Genomic DNA, 24,829 nt, shown 5'->3' with positions numbered 1-24,829 from the left:
AGCCGTCCCCTGCAATTTGTGTTAAATAGCTAATAGTTGGCTGCTCAAATCCCTGCCCTTTCAGGTTTTTAACCAATAAGTGAAATTAGGGTTATGATTGATGAGGGATTTGTTGACCTCCAGGCCATAGCTAGAACCCATTGCAAGTCCTGAAATCAGCTTCCTTTTCATGCTTATCTGCACATCATGAAGTTTATAGCTTTCAGCAGCAGCAAGAATGCCTTTTTCTCTGTGAGCACAATGCACAAAAATTGAGTAGGAGATCTAGAACAAAAGATCATAACAGGATCTTGGTAGGCATGCACAGTCAACAATTTCACTTATGATTATAATAAAAGGATACATGCAGGGTTTTTAATTACTTGCAAAAATAGCGTATTATACATTTTATCTTTTGAATTTTTGAACAGAATTTTTTTTAAAGTGTACATGCGTCTTATGATGCCATTACAATGTGTTACACTATTCTAATTATAACGAGTCAAACAAGTTTAAGTTTTCCTGGGCTGTTGAAGAGGGCAGTTTATTTGTCTAATTCATAGCCTATTTTGAAAATTTTCCCAATATGAAGCTTTAATCTTATACTCACTTTTCTGGGAGTAAAGCTACAATGGTAATCCTATATCCTGGGAGTAAACCCCATTGAATTCAGTAGGACTTACTTTTGAGTAGACATGGTTAGGATTTGTAAATCAATGGGACTTTTGAGTGAACATAGCAAAGGATTGTGTTGTAAATCTTTCTCTTCCTCTCCAATCCTATCTTTTTAAGCAATTAGGTAGGGCTTACTTAGGTGGCACTGCTTTTGTTTGATAGGAAATTAACACTGATGTTTTTTTTAAAAAAAGTTCTGCAATGACCAACTGGTTTTGACAATAAACTATTATATCGAGTGTATGTATTTTTACATCTCCAGTGTGTGTATATATGGAGTCTTTTCAAAAACCCTGTGAAGTAGGGTTGCCAATTGAAAACCAAGGCAGCTCACAACAAGAAATGAATCAATTTAAAATCCAATAACCATAAAAACAAGTATAGAACAGTTGCAAAACAGTTCAAAGTGGCATGATTCTGAATTTTGGGTTGGGTGAGTGAAGTTCCTTATCACTTGAGGTTGCAGTCTTATGCACACTTCCCTGTTTGAGTAAGCCACACTGAATACATTGGGATGTGCTTCTGAGTAAACATGCATAGGATTATGCTGTCAATATCTTTACGGGTTGTGTAAATAATAAACATCTTTGACAGTCATGGTTATATAAATATTTCTTCATACTATGTCCCGATAAGTATTTGATTTCACACTATGGTGCACATTATTATTTCCTCTACATTTTAATTTATTTATTTATTAAACTTGTTCCCTTCTTCCTTGGGGTGGTCATGGTCCCCCTCTGTTGTTTTCACCTTGCGGGGCAGATTAGGCTTGGAGATGATGGTCACCCAGTAAACTTTGCGTCTGATTCCCATTTTAAAAAACTAATTACAATTATTTATATGCAGGCAAAGGTTATGAAGTAATGCAGATGCACACAATACATTTAAAGCACATCCAACTCAGACTGAAAACTCATGACTTCCCCAAAGGATCCTGGGAAGTGTAGTTTCCCCCTCGCAGTTATAGTTCCCACAACTCTTAACAAACTACAGTTCCCAGGATTTTGTGGTGGGATTTATGTGCTTCAGATGTGTGTTGAGTGTGCTTTAAATGCATGGTGTGGATCTGCCTAGATATGTTGTGCATTCATTAGTGAATTGAAAAGAACAATAGAGGGGAAGGGCTGTAGGTTACTGCATGCAAAGGTCCAAAATCCAATCTCTGGAAGAGACTATTGCCTGAAATCCTGGAGAGACAATGCTGGTCCGTGATATCAGTACTGAGCTAGGTGGTACCAAATGGCCTGAGTCAGTAAAAGACAAATTCCTTTGTTCCTAAAAGAGGAAAGAGACCCAAGGGCCACAGTGACTCTGAAATTTATTTATGTCTTTTATTTACAACATTTATATACTTTATTGTAAAAAGCCTCAACGGTTTACAGAAGGAATTAAAACAATATAATTATTGGCAAAAACAGTTCAAGACAGTTATTTAAAAACATTCAAAATAATAAAACTAACAATGAGTTAAAAACAGATAAAAACATAATAGCTTCTACGTGCCTGGATAGGCTTGCCTAAACAAAAATGTTTTTAGCAGGTGCCGAAAAGAGTACAGTGAAGGCGCCTGCCTAATGTCAATAGGCAAGGAGTTCCAAAGTGTAGGTTCTGCCACACTAAAGGATCAATTTCTTATAAGAGCACAATAAGTACTATGTGGCACCCGTAACATGGAAAGCACACCTTGAAGTTGGCCTGGTAGCAAACTGGCAACCAGTGCAGATTTCAGAGCAGAGGTATTATGTACTGACAGAGTCTCACTCATGTCAGCAATCATGCCACAGCATTTTGCACTAACTGCAGCCCCCGGGTCAGGTTGTTCTGCATGGGGATTTCTGTGACCATGCCTGACTGGCTACTAGGATTCTTTTAGTTTTGGCTTTTGGTGAGGAACCTTGACTGGTTGTGGGATGCTGAGGTTTCTGCCTTACTCATAGGAATCTTGTAGTTGGCATAGTATTTCATTTAGGAAATCATCACTGTCTTTTCTTTTTCTATTTGCATTTAATTTATCTCTGACCTCACTCCCTTACATCCATAGAAGCAACAACAGTGGTTCCATGCACTCAGCTCAAGCCCCTTAAACCCACTAATGATGCACCTTGTTAATTGCATGACAATTCGTTTCTTGCCCAATAGTGGTAAAAGAGACTTCATATACTGGGCAGTATGGCTGCAATTGCTGTTGCTTCCAAGCTACTGCCTGTGAAGGTAGACCAACCATCTGTGTTTTCTCTGTCAACTATTATTCACTGGAATTGGGTTGGCTATCAAAGCGGGTTTATAGAAGCCCACAGGGTAGACAGGAAAGGGTAGAAAATCTTCTTACTCGTTTCTCAAACCTCTCTCTGCAACAAAGGGTCAAGTCTGTAAAGAATTGGAGCAGCCATGTTAAAAGGCATGGACAGGACATTCCAGGCAAGGGGTTGCCAATCTTGCTTTGATATGGACATCTTTGCAGAGGATCCCTAGTCAAGCCTTACCAACAGCACAGTTCTAACCATATCTACGCAGAAGGAAGTCCTGTTGAGTTCTATGGAGCTTAGTCCCTTAGTGTGTTTAGAATTGCAGCCTTCAGGGACATCCGTCTTTACTCCTGAGTGCTTCCATCTGACATCTCCACATCATTAGTCTCTCTTCTTCCTAAAATGTCCTTCTGGTTACTGGCTTGGCCTGAGGGCGCTTAAACCCTTGCCAGAAGCAAGTAGGCTAGATGAAATATTTCCTATTCAGGCTCCCTAAGCAGATGAAAAGGAATGATCCTGTCACTTCAGCTGGACCTGGGGACATCCTCTTTTAGCTAAGATTCTTATCTATCTTAATTTCCAACCAGATATTTTTTGTTTGTTTGAATGGTATGCTCCTGTGGTTGATGCTTAATGTATCATACTTAGTGACATAACCACCCACCCTGTGACATCACTAGGAGCTTCCTCTGTGACATCACTAGGACATCACTAGGGTCCTCCCTGTGACATCACTAGGGTCTGCCCCATGACATCACTAGGGCCCACCTGTAAATCTCAGAGTTTGGGATGCTTCTGACCTGGCAACCCTATAACATTCAGGAGAAAGGCATGGAAGGTCACTTCTGAAGGGGCTTCAGGCAAACCATGTCTACCAATTTTCGTATTTCCCCACATCCTCTCCCCTCAGCCACTAAATGGGCCACTGGCCTGTGACACTGGCGACGACAGACCTGGAAATGGCTGAGGCCTTGATGGCTAGGAAATGATACTAATCCTATCCTTCAGTAAATAGGATGGAGGCAAAATTCCCCCCCCCCGTGTTTACACGCAAGGGAGTTGGCAAGGGGAGGGGGATTGCGCAGGAGGCAGCCTCTGATGTCACAACTGTGGCATTCAGACAACTGGCTCCCAGCCCCGACTGAGCGTCAGGGGAGGGGAGGCTGGGGTGAGCGGTCAGGCTCCAGCCCGAAAAGAATTACTGGAAGCCGGTTTCTATAAGCAGATCCCTGTGCTCGAGGGGGCCAGAAGAAAGCCTGCCGCCGTTCTGGAGGGGAGAAAACAATGGCTTCTGAAAAGGCAGAAGGATAAAAATAGAAGCAGGCCTCTGCAGCACAGGCCTGTGGGACGCGAGGGGTCCTGCCGCCACCCCCACAGAGTGGTGTTTACTAATTAGCTCACGCCATTGCTATGGAGCCAAGCATGTCGGAAGAGAGTGTTGCGTTTATCAAGAGACTGCTTGGGTCTCTCTCGACGTGTTTTTGTGTTTTCCTTTTTGCCAGGGTTTCCCGCCGCCCCTCTGCCTCCCGTAAATGTCTGCGAGAATTGTTTTGGGAACAGTCGCTCTTTGGACTCAAAGGCTTGCAGACACCACCTAGGCAACAAAATGTGCTTGGAGAGATTGAGAGAAGAGGGGGGCCCTCTTCTGAAGTTAGGGCAGCAATGGCAATCAATATTGCCGTTGATTTTTATTGACCTTGATTTTTGTTAATTTTTCTTGAAGCTTAAGGGATATTTTGTTCAGTCTACTGTGTTTGCAATGATTTTGTCTTGTATTTTTTGTAGTTCATTTTTATATGCAATGTTTAGACTAAATGCTGATTAGAGAGGATGTGTTCAGTAACTAATTGTATTTTATAGATTGTGTAGGGTTTTTTGTATTTGTTGTTTAAGATGTTTTAACTTATGTTGTACACTGCTTATTGTTTCATTTAAGTATAAGCGGTATATAAATTGTCTAAATAAATAAAATAACTAAATAAACAAATTAAATAGAAATGCAATACCTCTCAATTCTATGTAATTTCTATCCCACTTTTCCTCCAAAGAGCACAAGGTGGTGTTCCTGGGTCTCACCCCTCCCCCGTTTTATCCTCGCAAATAGCCCTGTGAGGTAGGCTAAGCTGAGAGATGGTGATTGGCCCAAGGTCACCCAGGGAGATTCATGTCTGAGTCGGGATTTGAACCCTTGTCTCCCAGGTCCTACTACAACACTCTAACCACTACACCACTCTGGCTCACCCTAGTGGAGAAGACTGTAACCAGGTGACCTCTCTGCCACTTCAGTTCAGGTGGGCAATGCCATGGCCCTCACTGCTTCCCTTCTGATGGTTCCTCAGCTTCAGGCCAGACTTGAACCGGAGACACTTTCAAACAGACAATGCCTTCAAATAGAGGACTGTAAAGTAGGACACAAGAAGCCCCTATCAGGAGTGGGGACAGACTATAGGAGTCCTCATGCTCCTACTATTGGGGAGAATGAGGCGGCTGTGGTAATTTTATTGTCAAGGAGAAAGGCCCCATCTGCACCATACATCTGAAGCGGTATCATGCCCCTTTAAACAGTCATGGCTTCCCCCAAAGAATCCTGGGAACTGTAGTTTGTTAAGGGTGCTGTTTAGGAGACCCCTATTCCCCTCCCGGAGCTACAATTCCTAGAATTCCTTAGGAAGAAGGATTGATTATTAAACCATTCTGGGAATTGTAGTTCTGGGAGGGGAATAGGAGTCTTCTAACAACTCTCAGCACCCCTAACAAACTACTGTTCCCAGGTTTCTTTGGGGGAAGCCATGACTGTTTAAAATGGTAGACTACTGCTTTAATTGTGTAATACAGATAGGACCAAAGAGGGGCACTTGTGGGATCTTCTGCCTTAGGTAGCAAAAATAACCTGACTGGCTTTGGGTACTATGAACCTTGTCGTGTGTGTGATACACAAATAAACTAATATGTTTTTTAAAAGCTTAATAATTTTTCATGTAGAATCATTAGTAGTATTAGTATTAGTATTATTTGTATTTATTCATTGGTTTATGATGACAGATGTCTGAAACCAATGTACAACTCCGTAAATTTATTTATTTATTTATTTATTAAATGTATTAGTCGCCCATCTGGCTGGCTGTCCAGCCACTCTGGGCAACGTACAAAATAAAAACATACCAATACATTAAAACATTAAAAATCTCAACAATAATAATAAAACCTAACCCACCCCAAAAGCCTGTCTGAAGAGCCAAGTCCTCAAGGCCTGGCGGAAGCTCATCATAGAGGGGGCATGGCAGAGATCATTTGGGAGGGAATTCCACAAAGTGGGGGCCACAATTGAAAAAGCCCTCTCCCTAGTTCTCACCAGTCTTGCTGTTTTAACTGGTGGGATAGAGAGAAGGCCTTTTTAGGCTGATCTTGTTGAGCGGCATCCCTGATGATGTCGGAGGCGCTCCTTCAGATAGACTGGGCCGAAACCGTATAGGGTTTTAAAGGTCAGAACCAACACCTTGAATTGGGCGCGGAAAACAACCGGTAACCAGTGTAACTCCTTCAGCACTGGAGTGATCTTGCCGGCCGCTGCCTTTAATCAGGCGAGCCGCCGCATTCTGTACCAGTTGCAGCTTCCGGACTGTTTTCAAGGGTAACCCCACGTAGAGCACATTACAGTAGTCTAGGCGAGAGGAGACCAGGGCATGTACCACAGATGGGAGCAGATGGTTGGGAAGGTAGGGGCGCAGCCTCCGTATCAGATGGAGTTGATACAGCACCGCCTGGCTCACAGCCGAGACCTGAGCCTCCATGGACAGCTGGGAGTCAAGAATGACCCCCAGGCTGCGGACCTGGTCTTTCAGGGGCAATTATACCCCATTGAGCACCAGGTCAACATCCCCCAACCTTCCCTTGTCTCCCACAAACAGTACCTCGGTTTTGTCAGGGTTGAGCTTCAGCTTATTCCTTCCCATCCAGCCACTCACTGACTCCCGGCACTTGGATAAGGTTTCTACAGCCAACCTCGGTAAAGATTTGAATGAGAGACAGCTGCGTGTCATCAGCATACTGGTGACACTGCAGCCCAAATCTTCTGATGATAGCCCCCAGCAGCTTTATATAGATGTTGAACAGCATCGGGGAGAGGATGGAGCCCTGTGGCACCCCACAAGTGAGAGGCCAAGAATCCGAAACCTCATCCCCCAATGCCACTTTCTGGTACCTACCAGAGAGGAAGGAACGGAACCATTGCAATACAGTGACCCCTATGCCTAACCTCTTCGGGCAGTCCAGAAGGATACCGTGGTCAACGGTATCAAAAGCCGCTGAGAGATCCAGGAGGACAAGGAAGGTGCATTCGCCCCTATCCAACGCCCTCTTCTTATCATCCACCAAGGCAACCAAGGCCGTTTCAGTCCCATGTCCAGGCCTGAAGCCTGATTGAAATGGATCCAGATAATCCGCTTCTTCCAAATGCACTTGCAACTGCTTCGCCACCACCCGCTCAACCGCCCTGCCCAGGAATGGCAGATTTGAGACTGGGCAAAAGTTGTTCAGATCTTGGGGATCCAAGGAGGGCTTCTTTAGAATTGGTTTTATTACTGCCTCCTTGAGAGCTGATGGCATTACTCCCTCTTCCAAGGACGTATTTACCACCATCTTGATCCCCTTGCCCAGTCTGTTGTTGCAGCTCATAATGAGCCACGGCGGGCAAGGGTCAAGTAGGCAAGTGGTTGGCTTTAAGGTTGAAAGCACCTTGTCCACTTCCTCAGAAGGAAGAAGCTGGAACCGATCCCACACCACCGGAGCACCACTGGCCGCCTCTGGCTCGCTCACTGTGTCCACAGCGCATGGAATAGCACTCTTAATACGATCGATTTTCTCCGTAAAGTGCTTTGCAAACTCATCACAGGAGGCCTTAGCATGTTCCATTGGTTCCGGGGCAACTGGACCGACCAGGCTCCGGAACACTGGGAACAGCCTCCTGGGACAGCACTCTGCGGAGGCAATAGAGGCAGCATAAAAATCCTTTTTTGCTGCCCTCATCACCACATGGTAGGCTGCCGCAGCTGCTCTAACCCCTGTCTGATCGTCGTCAGAGCGAGATTTCCGCCACCGGTGCTCTAGCCGTCTCACCTCCCTCCTCAGAGTTCACAACCGTGGAGTATACCACGGCACCATCTGAGCTCTATTCAGGGGGAGAGGGCGTTTCGGAGCTGCCCGGTCTAATGCCCCGGTGATTGCAGCATTCCACCCCTCCACCAGGGTCTCAACTGAGTGCCCATGTGCATGCTCCAAAGAATCCCCAAGCGCATTCAGGAATCCATCTGGATCCATCAGACGTCTGAGGCGGACCATCCTAACGGGTCCTCCACCCCCACGGAGGGTTTGTGGCACCCAGAAGTCCACCCTCACCAAGCAGTGATCTGACCATGACAAGGGGGTGATGGGTGTACCCCCAATTTTCAGATCACTCCCCTCCTCTCCCGAGACAAACACAAGGTCGAGTGCATGGCCAGCTATATGGGTGGAATCAGGTGCAGCTCCCAGGAAGCCATGGTTTTTACCCCAAACAGGTAAAAATCAATAAAAAACCAAATAACAGAGAAGAAAAATGAGATACCATATACAAATGGCGTTACACATGTCGTGGTTCTGTGCTTGTGTGGTCAGCATCATTTACATGCTGTCCAGTCGCCTGTGACGCTTGTGGAAGTCAGTCACTTGGTGGAATTTATTAGAATTTATTTTGTTGTTTTTTTAAATTGAATGGCGGGGCATATATATTCATTTTTTAAAAAATGAATAAATGATGAATAAATAAATTCTTAAGCATTTTGGTGTGAATTTCTCCTAATAAGTACATTTTTTGTGTGCAGTTTTGACTAACATACACGTTTTTGCAAACACATATATTATTTCCACTAATGCATTTTTGTGTGTTGTTTTCCCTAATATATTTATTTTTATGCAACCTTTCCCCTAATATATGCATTTTTAAAAACATTGGTTAGAGAACCGCATTGCAAAATTTAGATATGTGCAAATTTCAATGGATGGCTTGGTTCTCATGTGGGTTCAGAAAGTGCAAATTTGATAGATTCAACTTTAAATGTGAAGTGAATCGAATTTCTATCCCATCCCTACCTGAGAAGCTAGACCGATGATCCTCTTTCCCTTTTCCCTCCCAGCCGCGTGAGATCAAGTTCAACGTCAATGTGACAGCAGCAAAAGAAAAGCGGAAGACGGTGTTTGTGGTGAATTCCAACGCATTCTCTGTTTTGGATGTAAATGCAGAGGATCACCACCTTGCCTTCCTCACGGTAAGTCCTTGGCCTGAATCGCATCCTGAAAACGTGTAATGTATATCGGGGCAGGGACCATTTTCAGCATGAGGGCCACATTCCCTTCCAGTCAACCTTCCAGGGGCCACGTGACAGTGGTTGGCAGGGCCAGAGGCAGAAGTGGGTGCAGCAACAATTGAAAATGTTACCTTTGCACAGTAGGCTAGTTTCTATACCCCCCCTCTCTGTCTTCCATCTAGGCAAGTAAGAGGCATTATCAGAGTTGAAGGACATATCCTAGCCAGGCAAAAACACTCAAGGCGGGTGCCAAGCCAGGCCCATGAGGGAGGGGGTGTAGAACGGAAAGAATCCCAAGGGCCAGGCAGAGAGGCCTGGAGGGCTGTGTTTGGGCCTTGGGCCCCTGATGTATCTGATCGTGTGACTGGAGGGGAAAGAGCAAGAGGCGGAGCACCTTCTTTTCTCTTCCCCCATTCTTTAAATCGTGTACTTGGCCGCCAGCAGCTAGAACCATCTGGAGCAACCGCCAGCTTGGCTCCATTGACTGTGACGGGCTCCAGAGGAGTGTGCAACTTTCTCTCCTCTGCGCCACAGCTGGAAGAAATCTCCCAAACTCCACTGTTTACCAATGATGGTAAATTACAGATTAAAAAAAGGTAAAGGTGTCCCCGCTCGTATAGTGCGAGTCGTTTCCGACTCTTAGGGTGACGTCTTGCGACGTTTACTAGGCAGACCGTATATATGGGGTGGGATTGCCAGTTCCGTCCCCAGCCTTTCTTTACCCCCCAGCATATGCCGGGTACTCATTTTACCGACCACGGATGGATGGAAGGCTGAGTGGACCTCGACCCCTTTTACCGGAGATTCGACTTCCTCCTTCCGTTGGAATCGAACTCCGGCCGTGAGCAGAGCTTCGGCTGCCACTTACCACTCTGCGCCACGGAGGGTCATTGCGCCACAGAGGGCAGAATTACAGAAGCTGGAGTATTAATCCTGCAGTTGAGTCTTCCCTTTCCTCAGCTGTTGAGGGGAGGGGAAGGCACGTCGATTCCAGAAAGTGAACAAGACCAATCGATTTTGTGCCATAGCAAAGGAGTCTCTGCCAAAAGGCTCTCAGCCTTGAGCTACTCTGGCGGGCTAGGAAACACATTGCATTTTGCAGAGGGAGGGTGTCACTAAAGATGCTTTGAATGTACCCCTAAAAGCAGTGCCAGCTGGTGGCTCCATATCAGTGGGGAGTGGAACCCACCCTGGGTGTTAGTCTGAACTTCAGCGCCTTGTACACCTCTTGAAAGTTTGGACTAAAACCTGGAGCAGATTTTACTGCCCCACTGACACTGAGCCACCATCCGCCACTGCTTAGAACTATTGTGGATACAACAAGGGCATTTGCAAACATTCATATTGCACAGATACGGTCTCATCAGGAAGCTGTGATTGGCTGCAGCTTCCTATTGTGTGATGTGTGAAATGAACGAGGATGCTTTTCAAATGATCCCCAAATTATTTATTATTTATTAGATTTATATCCCACTTTTCCTCCAAAGAGCTTGAGGTGGCATAAAAACATGGTTCTCCTCCTGCCAATTTTATCCTCACAACCCTGTGAGGTAGGGTAGGCTGAGAGATAGTGAATGGCCCAAGGTCATCCGGTGAGCTTCATGGCTGAGCAGGGATTTGAACCCTCATCTCTCAGGTCCCAGTCCAACACTCTTAACCACTAGACCACACTGGCTCTCTCTTTTAGTGCACATTTTTGTAGGCAGTTTTGACTAATGTGCACATTTTTGCAAGCAATTTCTCCTAATGTAATGCTTCTGGTATGTTATTTTCAGTAATATATTCATTTTTACGCACACTTTCCCCTAATTTATATATTTTTGTTAACATTGTTTGGCTGAAGACCTGCATCACAAAATTCAAATAAGTGCAAATTTGAAAGGATAGCTGTGGTTTGGTTCTCACATTGTTTCAGAAAGTGCTAGATTCAGCTTTAAATTAAATTGTTGAATGTCTCCTCCATCCTTAATGGAGGGTAAAGCCATCAATGGCTACTAGCCAGGACAGCTACATTACCTCCAGTACAAGAGGCAGTGGGATGCCTCTGAATACCAGTTGCTAGGGAACTCAAGTGGGAGAACGTTGTTGCACTCATGTCCTCCTTATGGGCTTCCTAGAAACATCTGCTGGCCACTGTGGGAACAGGTTGCTGGACTAGATAGTCCTTTGGTGTGGTTTAGCTTGGCTTTTCATATGTTCTTAACTGGAGGAAAAATAAAGGGAATAAAAGAAAGGACTTGTGTGTATGTGTGTGTTATGTGCCTTCAAGCTGATTATGACTTATAGTGACCCTATGAATCGGCAACCTCCAATAGCATCTGTCATAAACCACCCTGTTCAGATCTTGCAAGTTCAGGGCTGTGGCTTCCTTTATGGAATCACATCCATCTCTTGTTTGGTCTTCCTCTTTTTCTTCTCCCTTCTGTTTTTCCCAGCATTGTTGTCTTTTCTAGTGAATCAGGTCTTCTCATGATGCGTCCAAAGTATGATAACCTCAGTTTCATCATTTTAGCTTCAAGTGATAGTTCTGGTTTAATTTGTTCTAACACCCAATTATTTGTCTTTTTCGCAGTCCATGGCATGCGCAAAGCTCTCCTCCAACACCACATTTCAAATGAGTTGCTTTTTCTCTTATCAGCTTTTTTCACTGTTAAATTTCACATCCATACATAGAGATCGGGAAAACCATGGTCTGAATGATCCCGAGTTTAGTGTTCAGTGATACATCTTTGCATTTGAGGACCTTTTCTACTTCTCTCATAGGTGCCCTCCCCAGTCCAGCCTTCTTCTGATTTCTTGACTATTGTCTCCATTTTGGTTAATGACTGTGCCGAGGTATTGATAATCTTTGACAAGTTCAATGTCCTCATTGTCAACATTAACGTTACATAAATTTTCTGTTGTCATTACTTTAGTCTTCTTGACGTTTCAGCTGTAGTCCTGCTTTTGTGTTTTCCTCTTTAACTTTCCTTAGCATTAGTTTCAAGTCATTACTGGTTTCTGCTAGTAGTATGGTATCATTTGCATATCTTAAATTATTAATATTTCTCCCTCCAATTTTCACACCTCCTTCATCTTGGTCCAATCCCGCTTTCTGCATATGTTCTGCATGTAGATTAAGGACTTGTGTAGGTGGGACCAAATGGCTGTACAAAACTGGCTGACCAGCTGTGCACAGCATGCGCCAGCATGCTCCTCCAGTTGTGAGAGGTAGTGGTGCACGCAGGCATCTCAGCTGTTAGCCGACTGCTTGTGTTGTGGATGCTGCATGTTGATGTGTGCACATCACAGGGGGATAACAATCAGTCTAATCACGGATCTTTACTTGTTCCATTTTACAGCAATACCTCAAACAGTTTCAAGGTTGTTTTGGCAGATAGCACAATTAGAACGCCTCTAGTTTGGTTTCCACTGCACATAGATAGGCGTTTTTGCTTGTCACAGAAAAATGAGCAGCAGCAACAGTAGCTGGATTCTTCATTGGGTGTCTAGAAGGGTGTCCTGGGTCATCACGTGCATTGGCCCTGCATGAGGAAAGAAATAGGAATAATATTCACTGAGGAGGTCAACCTGTTTCTGGGCTGCACCTCTTCAAATTGCAGGTGGGGGTGCACATGACTGACTAATGAACTAAATAAATCCCTGCTCATAGAAAACTAGCATGTCAGGGTAAAATTGAGCTTAAAAACCTTTGCCCTTATACACTTATTTTCCATGCACAGGGAGTTTGTTTATATATGGGGGAGGAGCATTCATTTATCCAAGGTGTATTCCACAATTTGAAGCGGTCAAAACTAGACACAGATTGACCATCTCACTGAGAATATGTGCTTCATGCTGGTGCCAGATTACTGGAGCAAATCAATGATCAATCTCAATATAGGGATACAAGAAGAGCCCAGCTGACTCAGACCAAAGGCCTACCTAGTGGAGCATTCTTTTCCCAAAGTGCCCAACTAGATGCCTGCAAGTGGGACCGGAGTGCAACAGCTCGCTTCCCTCTTGCGATTCCCGGAATTGGATGTACTGGAGGTAATATATAGCTACCATGTTCAGTAACCATGAATAGCTTGATCATCCTCCATGAATGTGTATGATCCTTTTTTAAAAACCCATCCGAGTTTGCGGCCATAGCTACATCTTGTGAGAGTGAGTTTCACAGTTCACTCCCACAACTATGGGAGTTCGTTGGGGAGTTCACAACTATGCGCCGCCTCTACGAGAAGAGGTACTTCCTAATACTTCTGTCCTCACTCTCCCATCCTTCAGCTTTATTGGATGACTCCATTAGGTTCAGGTATTATGGGAGAGGAAGAAAAAAACCCTCTCTCCACACCATGCATAACTTCATACACCTTTATCATGTCACACACAAGCCATGACTTTGTGAGGCCCCCGCAGGTCCATTTTCCCTGGCCGCAGATCTAAGTGTCAGGAGACTCTGTGACGCAGAGAAAAAACTCCCGTTTCCTCTGGCTGTTCGGCGTAAGGTCAGGGATGGTGCTTGGCTCCAGCCAGCTCAGCCAGAGTCTGTGAGCTTTGTTAGCAAAATAAAACGCTTTTCCTATTTGTGTCTAATAATAAAAAGGGCTGACAATGGGGGCGGGGTGGGGGAGGGCTGGGCGCGAGGCGCTATCAGATTGAGTGTGGCACCATCGGCTCACGCTGGAGGCCCTGGCCATGTCGAACGCTCCATTCTCTGCCCTGCATGAGGTCAGGAGGGCAAGGTAGGTGGCCAGGCCATCTCTTAGTCACCACTTCTGTCCCTCTTCCCTGCACTGTTGGCTGGTAAAAGGAAAGCTTCAGGCAGTGACAGATGGATGGGGGCAGTGAGGGGGGTTGTGAGCCGTCAGACCCTGGAAAACCCCAAAGCCATGCCAAATTAGCTTCCTTGTTGAGGGACCAATTCCAAATCCTTCCTTTTTGGCAGTCTGAAAGAGTGAGGAGTTTTTTTGGTTTGTTTTCAGAAAAAAGGAAACCCATTTCCCAGGGGTCCTAGCAATTAAGGATGGATGACTGTCAAATTTAATTCCTCATGTTTTCAGTCTTAAATTCGGTTCATATTTCCACATTAATTTTTTAAACATAATACTCATGAAAATTCATTAAGTGCAAATTTATCGTAAAATGCAAATTTTTGCAAGCAATTTTCCCTAATATAATTCATTGTTTATGTTATTTTTCCCCATGTACGCATTGTTACACACACTTCCCCCTAATATGTGCACTTTTTAACCCATTGGTTGGTTGGAGAACTTGCATTGCAAAAATCAGAGAATGGGGATTTAGAAGGATAACTGTGTTCTAGTTTGAGTATCGTTTTGGGAAGCAGGGCTGTGGAGTCGGAGTCGGGAGCAATTTTGGGTGGAGTCGGAGTCGGTAGAAATGTACCGACTCCAACTCCTTCGTAAATGACAAATGTATATTAACTAGTAAGAACAAATTTACTGTAGTAAAATGGTAGCACAAGGCATTTCATCACCACCATGTGAATCCAGAGCTTGGAAAAGTTACTTTTTAAAACTACAACTCCCATCAGCCCCAGGGATTGGGCTCGTGGGAGTTGTAGTTCAAAAAAGTAACTTTTCCAAGCTCTGGATTCAGGTGGTGGTGATGAAATGCCTTGTGCCACCATTTTACTACAGTAAATTTGTTCTTACTAGTTAATACACATTTGCCATTTAAAAAGGAGTCGGAGTCGGACAGTAGAAAAATAGAGGAGTTGGAGTCGAAGGTCTGGTGTACCGACTCCACAGCCCTGTTGGGAAGTATGAATTATGTAGCTTTATGTTAAAAAATGCTCTCTGCTTAGGCACAGTGAAGGGCAGGGTTAAGTTCAATATGTAGTCAACGGCATCTGACCTCCCCACAAACGTGGTACAAACAAATCAGGATGAATGCTCAAAAAACAGGTTGTTTGGAAGTGACCTTCATGATTGCTTTACGGAAAGCCACGCTCTCTCTCTGCTGTCCTTCTGGTCTTTGAGGGGAAGGAATTCCAGCGTACCAGGAGTATTTGTAAACATTTCTGAGATAAGAAGGGGCAATGCTTTTCAAACATGCTGAATACATACTAAATGGATGTTGTTATGGAATGTTCATATTTTATCACTTTTAAAGCAAGAGTTGATTATGCAAAATGTTGCAGCAGATCCTAATTCCTAACAAGAATGCTCTTCCTCAGCCAGCCGTGCCCTCCTCCAGAGAAATCCATTCTATATACACACTCTCTCTGTCTTCTGCTTTTCTTTTTGAACCCCTTTTAACATTCTGTGGCTACTGAGCATGCTCAGTTCTCCTGTTTTGGGTGTGAGTGGATGGGGGAGGGTTTCCCCCTTGGAATTTGGGCCATCCTAGATTGGTGGATTTTTCCCGGATGATTTCTGCAACATGTCATTAACATGATAATAATGCATTAGTGGTATACTGGACCATCTACACATCATTCTGCTTTATTAGTTCTCTGATACTTCACAAATTATACACATTGCATCTGGAGGGGTACTCTTGCATTATAGCACAACAAAAGCAGGACAAAAAACCCCAAACCTAGAACATTAGCGGTGTGAAAAGTTACAGGATTTCAGCAGGAAGACGCAGATATTGGAGAAAAATCAGTATGTCCACCCCAACATGTTGCAGGCGCAAACAGTATTGAAGGTGGGATCACATATAACTGCCCCAATGCCATCATGAATGTGCGATTTTTAAAAAATCATCTGGAGGGGCCCTTTATTTTTAAATACTTCTTGTATTTCTGCAACCCTTAGGGTTCCCTCAAACATTATTTTTTATTATTTATTGCATTTATGTCCCACTTTTCCTCCAGCGAGCTCAAGGTGGTGTATATGGTTCTCTCCCTCCCTGTTTTATCCTCAACAACCCTGTGAAGCAGGTTAGGCTGAGAGGCAGTGACTGGCCCAGGGTCACCTGGTGAGCTTCATGGCTGAATGGGATTCAAACCCTGGTTCTCCCAGCACTTTAACCACTACTCCATGCTAACATGCTACCTCCCTCCGTGGTCCTGTTTTGACTCTAGTTCTGTGGCCCTCACACCTGGGTTTGCTTTTAAAGGGGGGAGGCAGACTTATTTCAATTAAATTTTGACAATTTGAACTAAAATCAACCAAAGGAGGGCAAAGTTAGCCATGTAAACCTTTACTCCTGTCATCATGGTCCGTGAGTAGCATCATTCTTAAAAAGGGATTTTTTAAAAAATGGAAATTCCAAAATATGTTGCTCTTTTTAATGTTGGGGGTGCCGTCAGCCCTTCAAAGAATTCCTTTTGAGCCTGGCCAGCCTCGCAGGATCGATTGTTTGATGCCTGGCTGTTTTCAGATTCCAAAGCAGACAACAATAGGTTATAAAATCCCTTTGATTGTGGGAGCAGATTAGCCCTCAGCTTCTCTCTGACCTCTCTCGCCTGTTCTTTTTTTTTTCTGTGCTGCAAAGGTGATTGCGGGGGATCACAGAGTATCTGTGTGTCATTGCTTTTCCACAACGTATGTGGGGGTAGAAAGTGTAAAAATAAATTCTAAAAACTATAGCTGCCAGAAGTAGCTACATGGCCCTTCATGTGCCAACAACCATTTCCTGTTTCCTTTTTGGATACCCGAACCCTTAAGTGCTGCCTCATGTTACTGGACATCATCATTACGGAGCAGTGACCAAACAACGGGAAGGGCCCATTGAGAGGGTCTTACCCAGAATGGCATTACAGCCTCCAACATTTCATCAGTGAAAAACAGGGACATCCTTGTGCTTGGGAGGCAGATCTGAGTAGCCAGTGGCCTTTATGTCTTCATTGGACAGGCATCTATTGATCCATCATAGGAACACAGGAAGCTGCCTTATACCATTGGTCCATCTTGCTCAGCATTGCTACAGAGTGGCAGCAGCTCTCCGGGGTTCCAGGCAGGGGTCCCTTCTCCCAGCCCCACGTGGAGAGGCCAGGGACTGAACCTGCCAAGCAGGTGCTCTGTCACTTAGCTACTATGGCCCTCCCCCAGCATGCCTTGCTGCATCTTGAGAACTTTTTGTGCCAGACATGGTGTAAGTCAACAGGCAGAGCAATCCAGTGGTCACTCCCACCACTATGGAGGCCCACTAACATCAGCACAATTTAGTCAAGATCTTCAGCCCAGCATAAGTGGGCTTCAGTATTCCTATGCTTTATTCTTAAGATTCTAGACATTCAAGTATTAACGTTCTCCAGTACATTCTAGCATATTTTAACACATAATAAAAGTCTTTCCTAAGAAGCAGTAAATCCTCTTAAAATAAGAACATGAGCCCTGCTGGGAGACCAAAGGCCTGTCTAGTCTTGCATCCTGTTCTCACAGTGGCCAACCAGATACTTCAGGGGGACCCACAGGCAGGGCATTAGCACAGCAGCGCTCTCCTGCTGTTGTTCCACAACAGCTGTTGCCTCTGGTCTTGGAGGTACTCATATAGCCATCATGACTAGTAGACGTTGATAGCCTTATGAGTGTGTCTGATCCCTTTCTAAAGCCATCCAAGATGATGGTCATCATTGCCTTTATTTATTTAAAATATTTATATCCTGCTCTGCATCCTGAGATCTTCAGGTATGGAACAATTAAATCGTAAAGACAGCAAGGGTTCCCAAACTGTGGTGTGCGGACTACTGATGGTCTGCAAGGTTATTTCAGCTGGTCTGAGGAATGTCTGTAAAAATACAATTTAAAAAATTATACAGCATCTAGCACATTACAGTTGCTACAATGGAGGGAAAAATCATTTTCTGTCAAGACCCTCAGCAATTTTCTTTTTTTTTTATAATATTTTTTTATTATTCAAATTTTTATAAAAACAAATACAAATACAACAAAAACAATACAACAACAACAACAAAAAAAGAAAAACTTGACTTCCGATTTGTTACAGATCAGCTATAAGTATATAATATATATCAAACCTGTCCCCTAGAACATACGAAATTCACTTTTTTCCATAGTCTATCTTAATTAATCGTCAAATCCCATTATCATTTCATTTTTTTCTTTCAACAAAAAGTCTAAGAGAGGCTTCCATTCCTTAAGAAATGTATCTGTTGTTTTTTCTCTAATAAGACATGTCAATTTGTCCATCTCAACTAAGTCCATTAATTTCAATAGCCATTCTTCCATTGTTTGTATCGATTCCATTTTCCACTTTTGTGCATATAGTAATCTTGCTGCAGTGATCATATATAATATTATTCTTCCATATTTCTTTTCCTTTTGTTTATCCATAAAATCCAATAAAAAAAATTCTGGCTTTGACTGAATATTTATCTTGAAGATTTTTTGCATCATCCTACCTATCTGTGCCCAAAATAATTTTGCCTGTTTACACAACCACCACATATGATAAAAAGATCCTTCTTGTTGTTTACATTTCCAACATACATTAGAAACATTACTATACATTTTTGACAACTTTTCTGGAGTCATATACCAATGATACATCATTTTATAAAAAAAATCTTTAAGATTATAGCATAATGTAAATTTCAAACCTTTTTTCCACATATTTTCCCATTGATCCATTTGTATATTATAACCAAACATTTTTCCCCACTTAACCATACACTCTTTTACTTGTTCTTCTTCCATGTCCATTTTTAATAAAAATTTATACATTTTTGCAATTATGCATTCATCATTTGTACACAAACCTATTTCAAAATCAGATTTATTTATTTCAAACCCATACATTTTCTTGTCCATTTTAAATCTTTCTAACAATTGTAAATAGGCAAACCATTGTGAACTATATCCTTCCTTTATTAGTTGTTCTCTCTCTTTCATTATATATTCACCATGCACATTTTCTAATAGTTCTTGGTAAGTTAACCATTTCTCTTTTCCAGCCATTTCTCTTCTATAAAATGCTTCTTGACTTGAAACACAATGTGGTATTTTAGAAAAAAACCTTGTTTTGTATTTATTCCATATTTTCAACAAAGGACGTCTTATAAAATGATTATTAAAATCCACATTAACTTTTACTTTATCATACCATAGATATCCATGCCATCCCCACTTCAGGTTGTGACCCTCCAAATCCAATAATCTTTTATTCCTCAATAGAATCCATTCCTTTATCCAGACTAAGCAACAAGCAGCAAAATAAAGTCTCAGATTTGGTAATCCCAGCCCTCCTCTTTCTTTGGCGTCTTGTAATAATTTAAATTTAACTCTTGGTTTTTTCCCCTGCCAAACAAATTTAGAAATATCTTTTTGCCATTGTTTGAAAGGTAGATCAGAGGATATGACAGGTATTGTTTGAAATAGAAACATCATTCTCGGCAATACATTCATTTTTATTATAGATATTCTACCCATTAATGACAACTGTAATTTATCCCATTTTAACAAATCTTTCTTAATCTCTGTCCATAGTTTTTCATAATTATTATGAAACAACTTTGAATTTTTATTTGTCATAATGATACCTAAATATTTCACCTTTTCTTCTATTTTAAAATCTATCTTCTCCATTAACTCTTTTTGATCTCTTAAAGATAAATTTTTCACCAACATCTTCGTTTTTTGATTATTGATCTTAAATCCTGCTAATGGTCCAAATTCTTCTAATTTATCCATCAATACTTTGATTCCTTCCAAGGAATTTTCTAATACAATTATCAAGTCATCAGCAAATGCTCTCAATTTATATTCCTCTTTTTTTATCTTTATTCCCGAAATCCTTTTGTCTTGCCTTATGTCTCTAAGCAGCACTTCTAAAACCAGAATAAATAGAAGGGGGGACAATGGACATCCCTGTCTTGTACCCTTTTGTATTTCACATGAGTCCGTTAAATCCCCATTGACAATTATCTGTGCCTTCTGTGATGTATAAATCGATCTGATCCATTTTATAAAATTATCTCCAAAGTCCATTTGCTCTAGAACCTTAAACATAAATTTCCAATTCAAATTATCAAATGCTTTCTCAGCATCCAAGAAAATCAAAGCAGACCCTCAGCAATTTTCAAGTGGTTCATGGGGGAAGAAGTTTGGGAATTACTGCAATAAAATATCATCAACAACAAAAATAAAACATTGCAAATCAGTAAAAAATGACAGCTGAAAACAGACTTCAATAAATAAACTGAAAATAAATCTTCAAAGACTTGAGTAAACAACCCTGTTTTAAGCTAATGACAAAATGGTAGCTTAGGTAGTGGCAGCCACATTTCAGAGGGGAGAGAGGTCCATCATTTGGGTGCCACCACTAAGAAGGCCTTTTCTCGTGTCACCACATAAGCATACTGTATAATACCTGGTGACAAGACACGAAGAAGGGCCTCTCTGGCAGATTTTAACACCCAGGCAGGACTATATATAAGCCAGGGATGGGAAACTGGATCATTATTCCTCCCACCCCTCAAAGATTGGAAATGAGAAAGTGAGAGAACCAATATTGACAGATCCTTCCATCCCTACCCTCAATAGTATGCTTGGATCCAGAAATTTAATACTTGGGAGATGTCTAGATTGCAACTCTTATCACCAGGTGAGGGCGCTATGCCTGTTTTTCATTTTGCTGTACAATTCTTTTCTAGACAAAGCACATACTCTTTATCAAAGGGCCAAACAAAGAAAACACAACTGACCTGCCTCTGTCCAGCGAGGAACTCCTAAACTGGGCCAAAGCATATTATGGGGGCGTCACCTCCTTCACAGAACTGGAAGACTCTCAGAAGATACAGTTTCAAGTTGGCAGAGGTCAGTTCTGTTACGATGATGTTTTTTAGTTTAGTTTAGTTTAGTCTTAATTTATTTATACCCCGCCTTTTGGCCAAAGGCCCTTAAGGCAGCTTACAAAGAAAAATAAACAAGTATAAAAATACAATAAAAACAATACAATTTGCAAAAATTAAATTAAATAACAAATTACATTATCAGCACCGCCAGGAAAGAGGAGGTGGTATTAGCGGGGGCGGCAGCTCCCGAGAGGCAGAAGGGCCACAGGCATTTCTCACAGCAAAGCTGTTTGCTGTTTCCATGTTGTTTTCTTCTCCATGTCCTTGGGCTCGCTCAGCTGCTGCTCCCTGGACTTCTGCCGCTGCTGCTGGTGATAGTTTATGTCAGGGGGCGGCTGTGGGACCTCGGGCTCGGGGACCTGGGCCTTGCCTGGAGCAGGAGAAGGATGCGGCGGTGGCGGCTGTTGTTGAGCAGGATGCCCCGCGCCAGGAGGCCTCGTGCAAGAGGTCCCGCACCAGCTGTTGTTGGGTAGGAGGCGCTGGGCCGTTGTTGAGCAGGAGGCCCCACACCTGGTTTTGGGGGGCAGAGTAAGCCGCCGGGTGTCGGGCGCAGGACGGGGCCCTGCCCTGCCCCCCCCCCCCCCCGCAGCAAGGCGAGGTTTCATCCTCCCTCTGAGGCTGCTGGCACGTGAGAACAGCCAACTTCCAGCCGCGCAGCACCTGCTGCCCTTGTCCCGTTGCCGGAGGCTGGCTGGCTGGCTTGGCATCCTCACAAGGGTGGCGGCAGCGGGTGCGGCGGCGGCTTCTCCAGAAGTGAGGGAGCAGCTTTCCCTATAGAGCACTCTTCCCAACTTGTGGTCCTGCAGATGTTATTGTCTCCCATCAGTCCCTGGCTATGCTGGCTGAGGCTGATGGGGGTTATAGTTCAAAACATCTGGAGGACACCAGTTTGGGGAAGAACGCTATAGAGCCACAAGGACTTGCTGAGGGTCACCTTGTCCCTCCCCCATCCAAATTGTTTGTGTATTGTTGTACCATTTAATTATACCCATTTTCATTGATTCAACAGTTGATTAAATCTGCCTGAATGACTAAAACAGTCATAGGATGGTGCCTGTGAAGACTGAGGGAAGGAAGAAGGGTGCATATTAGGGTGGCTGTAGGTGCACTTTACAGATAAAATCCCTCTATTGAAAGACTATCATAGAACAGCCTCTATTTGGAGGGGTTTACTCTTTGAAGGGCTGTCCATGCCAAGTCTGATTTAAAGTTAAGGAACCAGAGGAAGGGAGAGCAGGAGGGCCTTGAAGGTGCCCATCCACAGTAAGCGCGCGGGCAGCAAAGTGAGCAAGGCACACAGGTCATCTGATCACAGTCTTTCCCACACATGCAAATTTTCTGCAAATCTGTATCCTATTTCTTTTTTTAAGTGATAGTAGGGCCCCACTCATATGGTGGGTTACGTTCCAGACCCCCGCTGAAAAGCAAAAACTGCTGAAAAGCAGAACTCCGTCAGTAAAATGGTGCCCGACACCCAAAAACCGCCGTAAAAGTGGAACAAGCGCCGTATGATTCCCCCAAAATGCCGTAAAAGCGGAAAAAGCGCTGTATGAGTGGGGCCTTACTCTAATTGAAAAACGCCATATTAGCGGAACACCGAAAAGCAGGCTGCTGACAAGCGGGGCCCTACTGTGCATTTCCACTTTTTTGGCAATGTGTGAGTGGTCAACTTATTGCATGCACTCTTCTCTTCTTAAGCATCAGCCATCTTCTGCCCTCTCTGGCTGAGTCCTGTAAGGACAGAAAGTTTGCGGCTGAGTGTCTCACAATTGTTCTTTTGTGACCTTCAGAACCCAACTCCTTCGAGGAATGCATACCTGAGAGCAATTTCAATGCCGAGCAGTACCTTGAGGCTGAGTTTGCCTCTGACAATACCAAGAGCTGTCTGGGCTCTACTGAACACCCTGGAAGAGAGGCCCATATTATGTGGCTCCAGCAGAATCCTCCAGACTCCGGGTAATTTGGTAACATAGATCCAAATCCTGCCTTGTGAATAAATTATGCAAATCATAACATGACCATTTCCACCAATTTTGTCTTGCAATATTCTTGTGTAGCTTATGACATTTTTGGCAGGAATCTGGCTGTCAAAAAGGGTAAGGTAAAAGGGGCTGGACTACAAAGATAGTACAGTAGAAGAGAAAAGGCCAGTGATCAGCTTGAGTTGACAAGATAGGTCTCTCCCATGAGGTCATTCTTAACGGCCATTTAAGAATTTTTCACCAATAAACATTTGGCACTTCCTGATGCTGCCTTAGAGCAAAGGAAACTGTAGAAAGGAAAGATCAGTGTTAATATATGTTTGTAGAAAGGTGCAGCCTTAGAAGTTGGAGGGAACAGACAAGCCAATAGTTATAGGGAATAGAAGAAAAGAAATGGGAAACAGCAAAGTTGACAGTAGAATAGATACGCAGAATAGTGAGCTTTTCTGTTCACCTGAATAGAAAAAATAAGGACCTATCAACCTTAATACTGGTACATAAGTCTTGATAAAGATCTGAAGGTGACCAGCCTGAATAGATATAGGATGGAGAACCTTCAGCCTAAGGGCCACATTCCCTTCTGGGCAACTTTCTGGGGGCCACATACCAGTAGTGGGCAGGGCCTGAAGCAAAAATGGTGGAGCAAAAACATTTAATTTTATCTTTGTCCAGTCGGCTCGTTTCTACACACACCTCACTCTGTCCTCCAGCCAGGCAAGCAAGAGGCATTATAACAGTTTAAGGAGACATTGAGAGGTATAGAAAAAGGAAGACAAGTCAGCCTTTTAGATCAGTCTTCATAGTGATACTTAGGTAGATCAGCCTCAGTAGATACTGGATGGTAGGTCATTTTAACAGAAAAAAGAAAGATAGGTCAGCCTTAATAGTGACATGAAGGGTAACAGATATTAGGAGGTAAGTGAAGTTAAAAGAACAAAAGACAAGGAGATCAGCTTTGTAGATCAGCCTTAGTCAATACTGGTAGATCAGCTTAATAGTGGGGCAATATTAGTCATGGTATGTTGGGAGAAATGTCTGTTTGTGCATAGGACAGGTAAGTGGAAGTAAGCCATGGTCGCCTGGGGGACTATTGGACAATTTCTTATGGCCTGCTGGTTGCTGGGATTTTTGCAAAGGGGGCTTGACTATAGCTATGTCACTTGAACTACTAAGAGGTCATAAGTATCTGTTCTGACTTTGTAAATTTAAAACACATCAGTGGACCGCAGAAAATGCTGTTAAAACAACAGTACAAGACCAAAGTCTGTCTGCCTCTGATGTAAAGTACCTTACACAATGCTGGTGGTATGTTGGTGATAATTTGTTGTTTAAGCCTGTCCAAGAGAATGTGGTTGACAAAGTGGGATCTACTTGAATGGCAGATAGGCTGTTAAAAGGAAAGACCCTGCTCAACTGTGAGTCCCTAGCATTGACCTTTGGGCTTGTTGTTCAGCACACAGGCTGTGGATCTGAACATCAAGGTGACGTGCAGTGATGGAAATCCAGCTAATGAGCTGTCAACGCTACTGGTGCTTAAAAGCCACGAGAAAATGCTGTGGAACATTGATCAGACACCTGTGTTGGTGAAGTTCTTGGTAAGAGTGGAAGAGAAACACCCTCATGCTGCTGAAATTACAGGCTTAGAACCTCAGAATTGCTATCAGCTAGGGATGGGGTTTGCTGTCTGATTCCATTCTGTTTTTCACTTCATCAAATGGGCTGCCAGTTCCTGTTCATTATAAATTGTGTTCTGCTAATCAGAACAGTGAAAAAAGCTGATAAGAGAAAAATCAACGCATTTGAAATGTGGTGTTGGAGAAGAGCTTTGCA

At 43.3% G+C, this 24,829-nt stretch overlaps 1 protein-coding gene across 2 annotated transcripts in view; it reads left to right on the top strand.

Moving 5' to 3' along the window:
* Positions 1-24,829, top strand: part of ENG (endoglin) — an 87,330-nt gene that overhangs the window by 27,330 nt on the left and 35,171 nt on the right. For both annotated transcript variants that reach the window (XM_061604387.1, XM_061604388.1), the window contains exons 3-6: positions 9,074-9,205; positions 20,817-20,979; positions 22,808-22,973; positions 24,453-24,594. In XM_061604387.1, coding sequence (XP_061460371.1) covers positions 9,074-9,205; positions 20,817-20,979; positions 22,808-22,973; positions 24,453-24,594 — 603 coding nt within the window. The remainder of the gene's footprint in view (positions 1-9,073; positions 9,206-20,816; positions 20,980-22,807; positions 22,974-24,452; positions 24,595-24,829) is intronic.

This window comes from Rhineura floridana, chromosome 20 (assembly GCF_030035675.1).
Source record: "Rhineura floridana isolate rRhiFlo1 chromosome 20, rRhiFlo1.hap2, whole genome shotgun sequence".
Classification (NCBI taxonomy): domain Eukaryota; kingdom Metazoa; phylum Chordata; class Lepidosauria; order Squamata; family Rhineuridae; genus Rhineura; species Rhineura floridana.
Note: the sequence above shows the minus strand (reverse complement) of the source record. Positions and strands in the feature narration are given on the sequence as shown.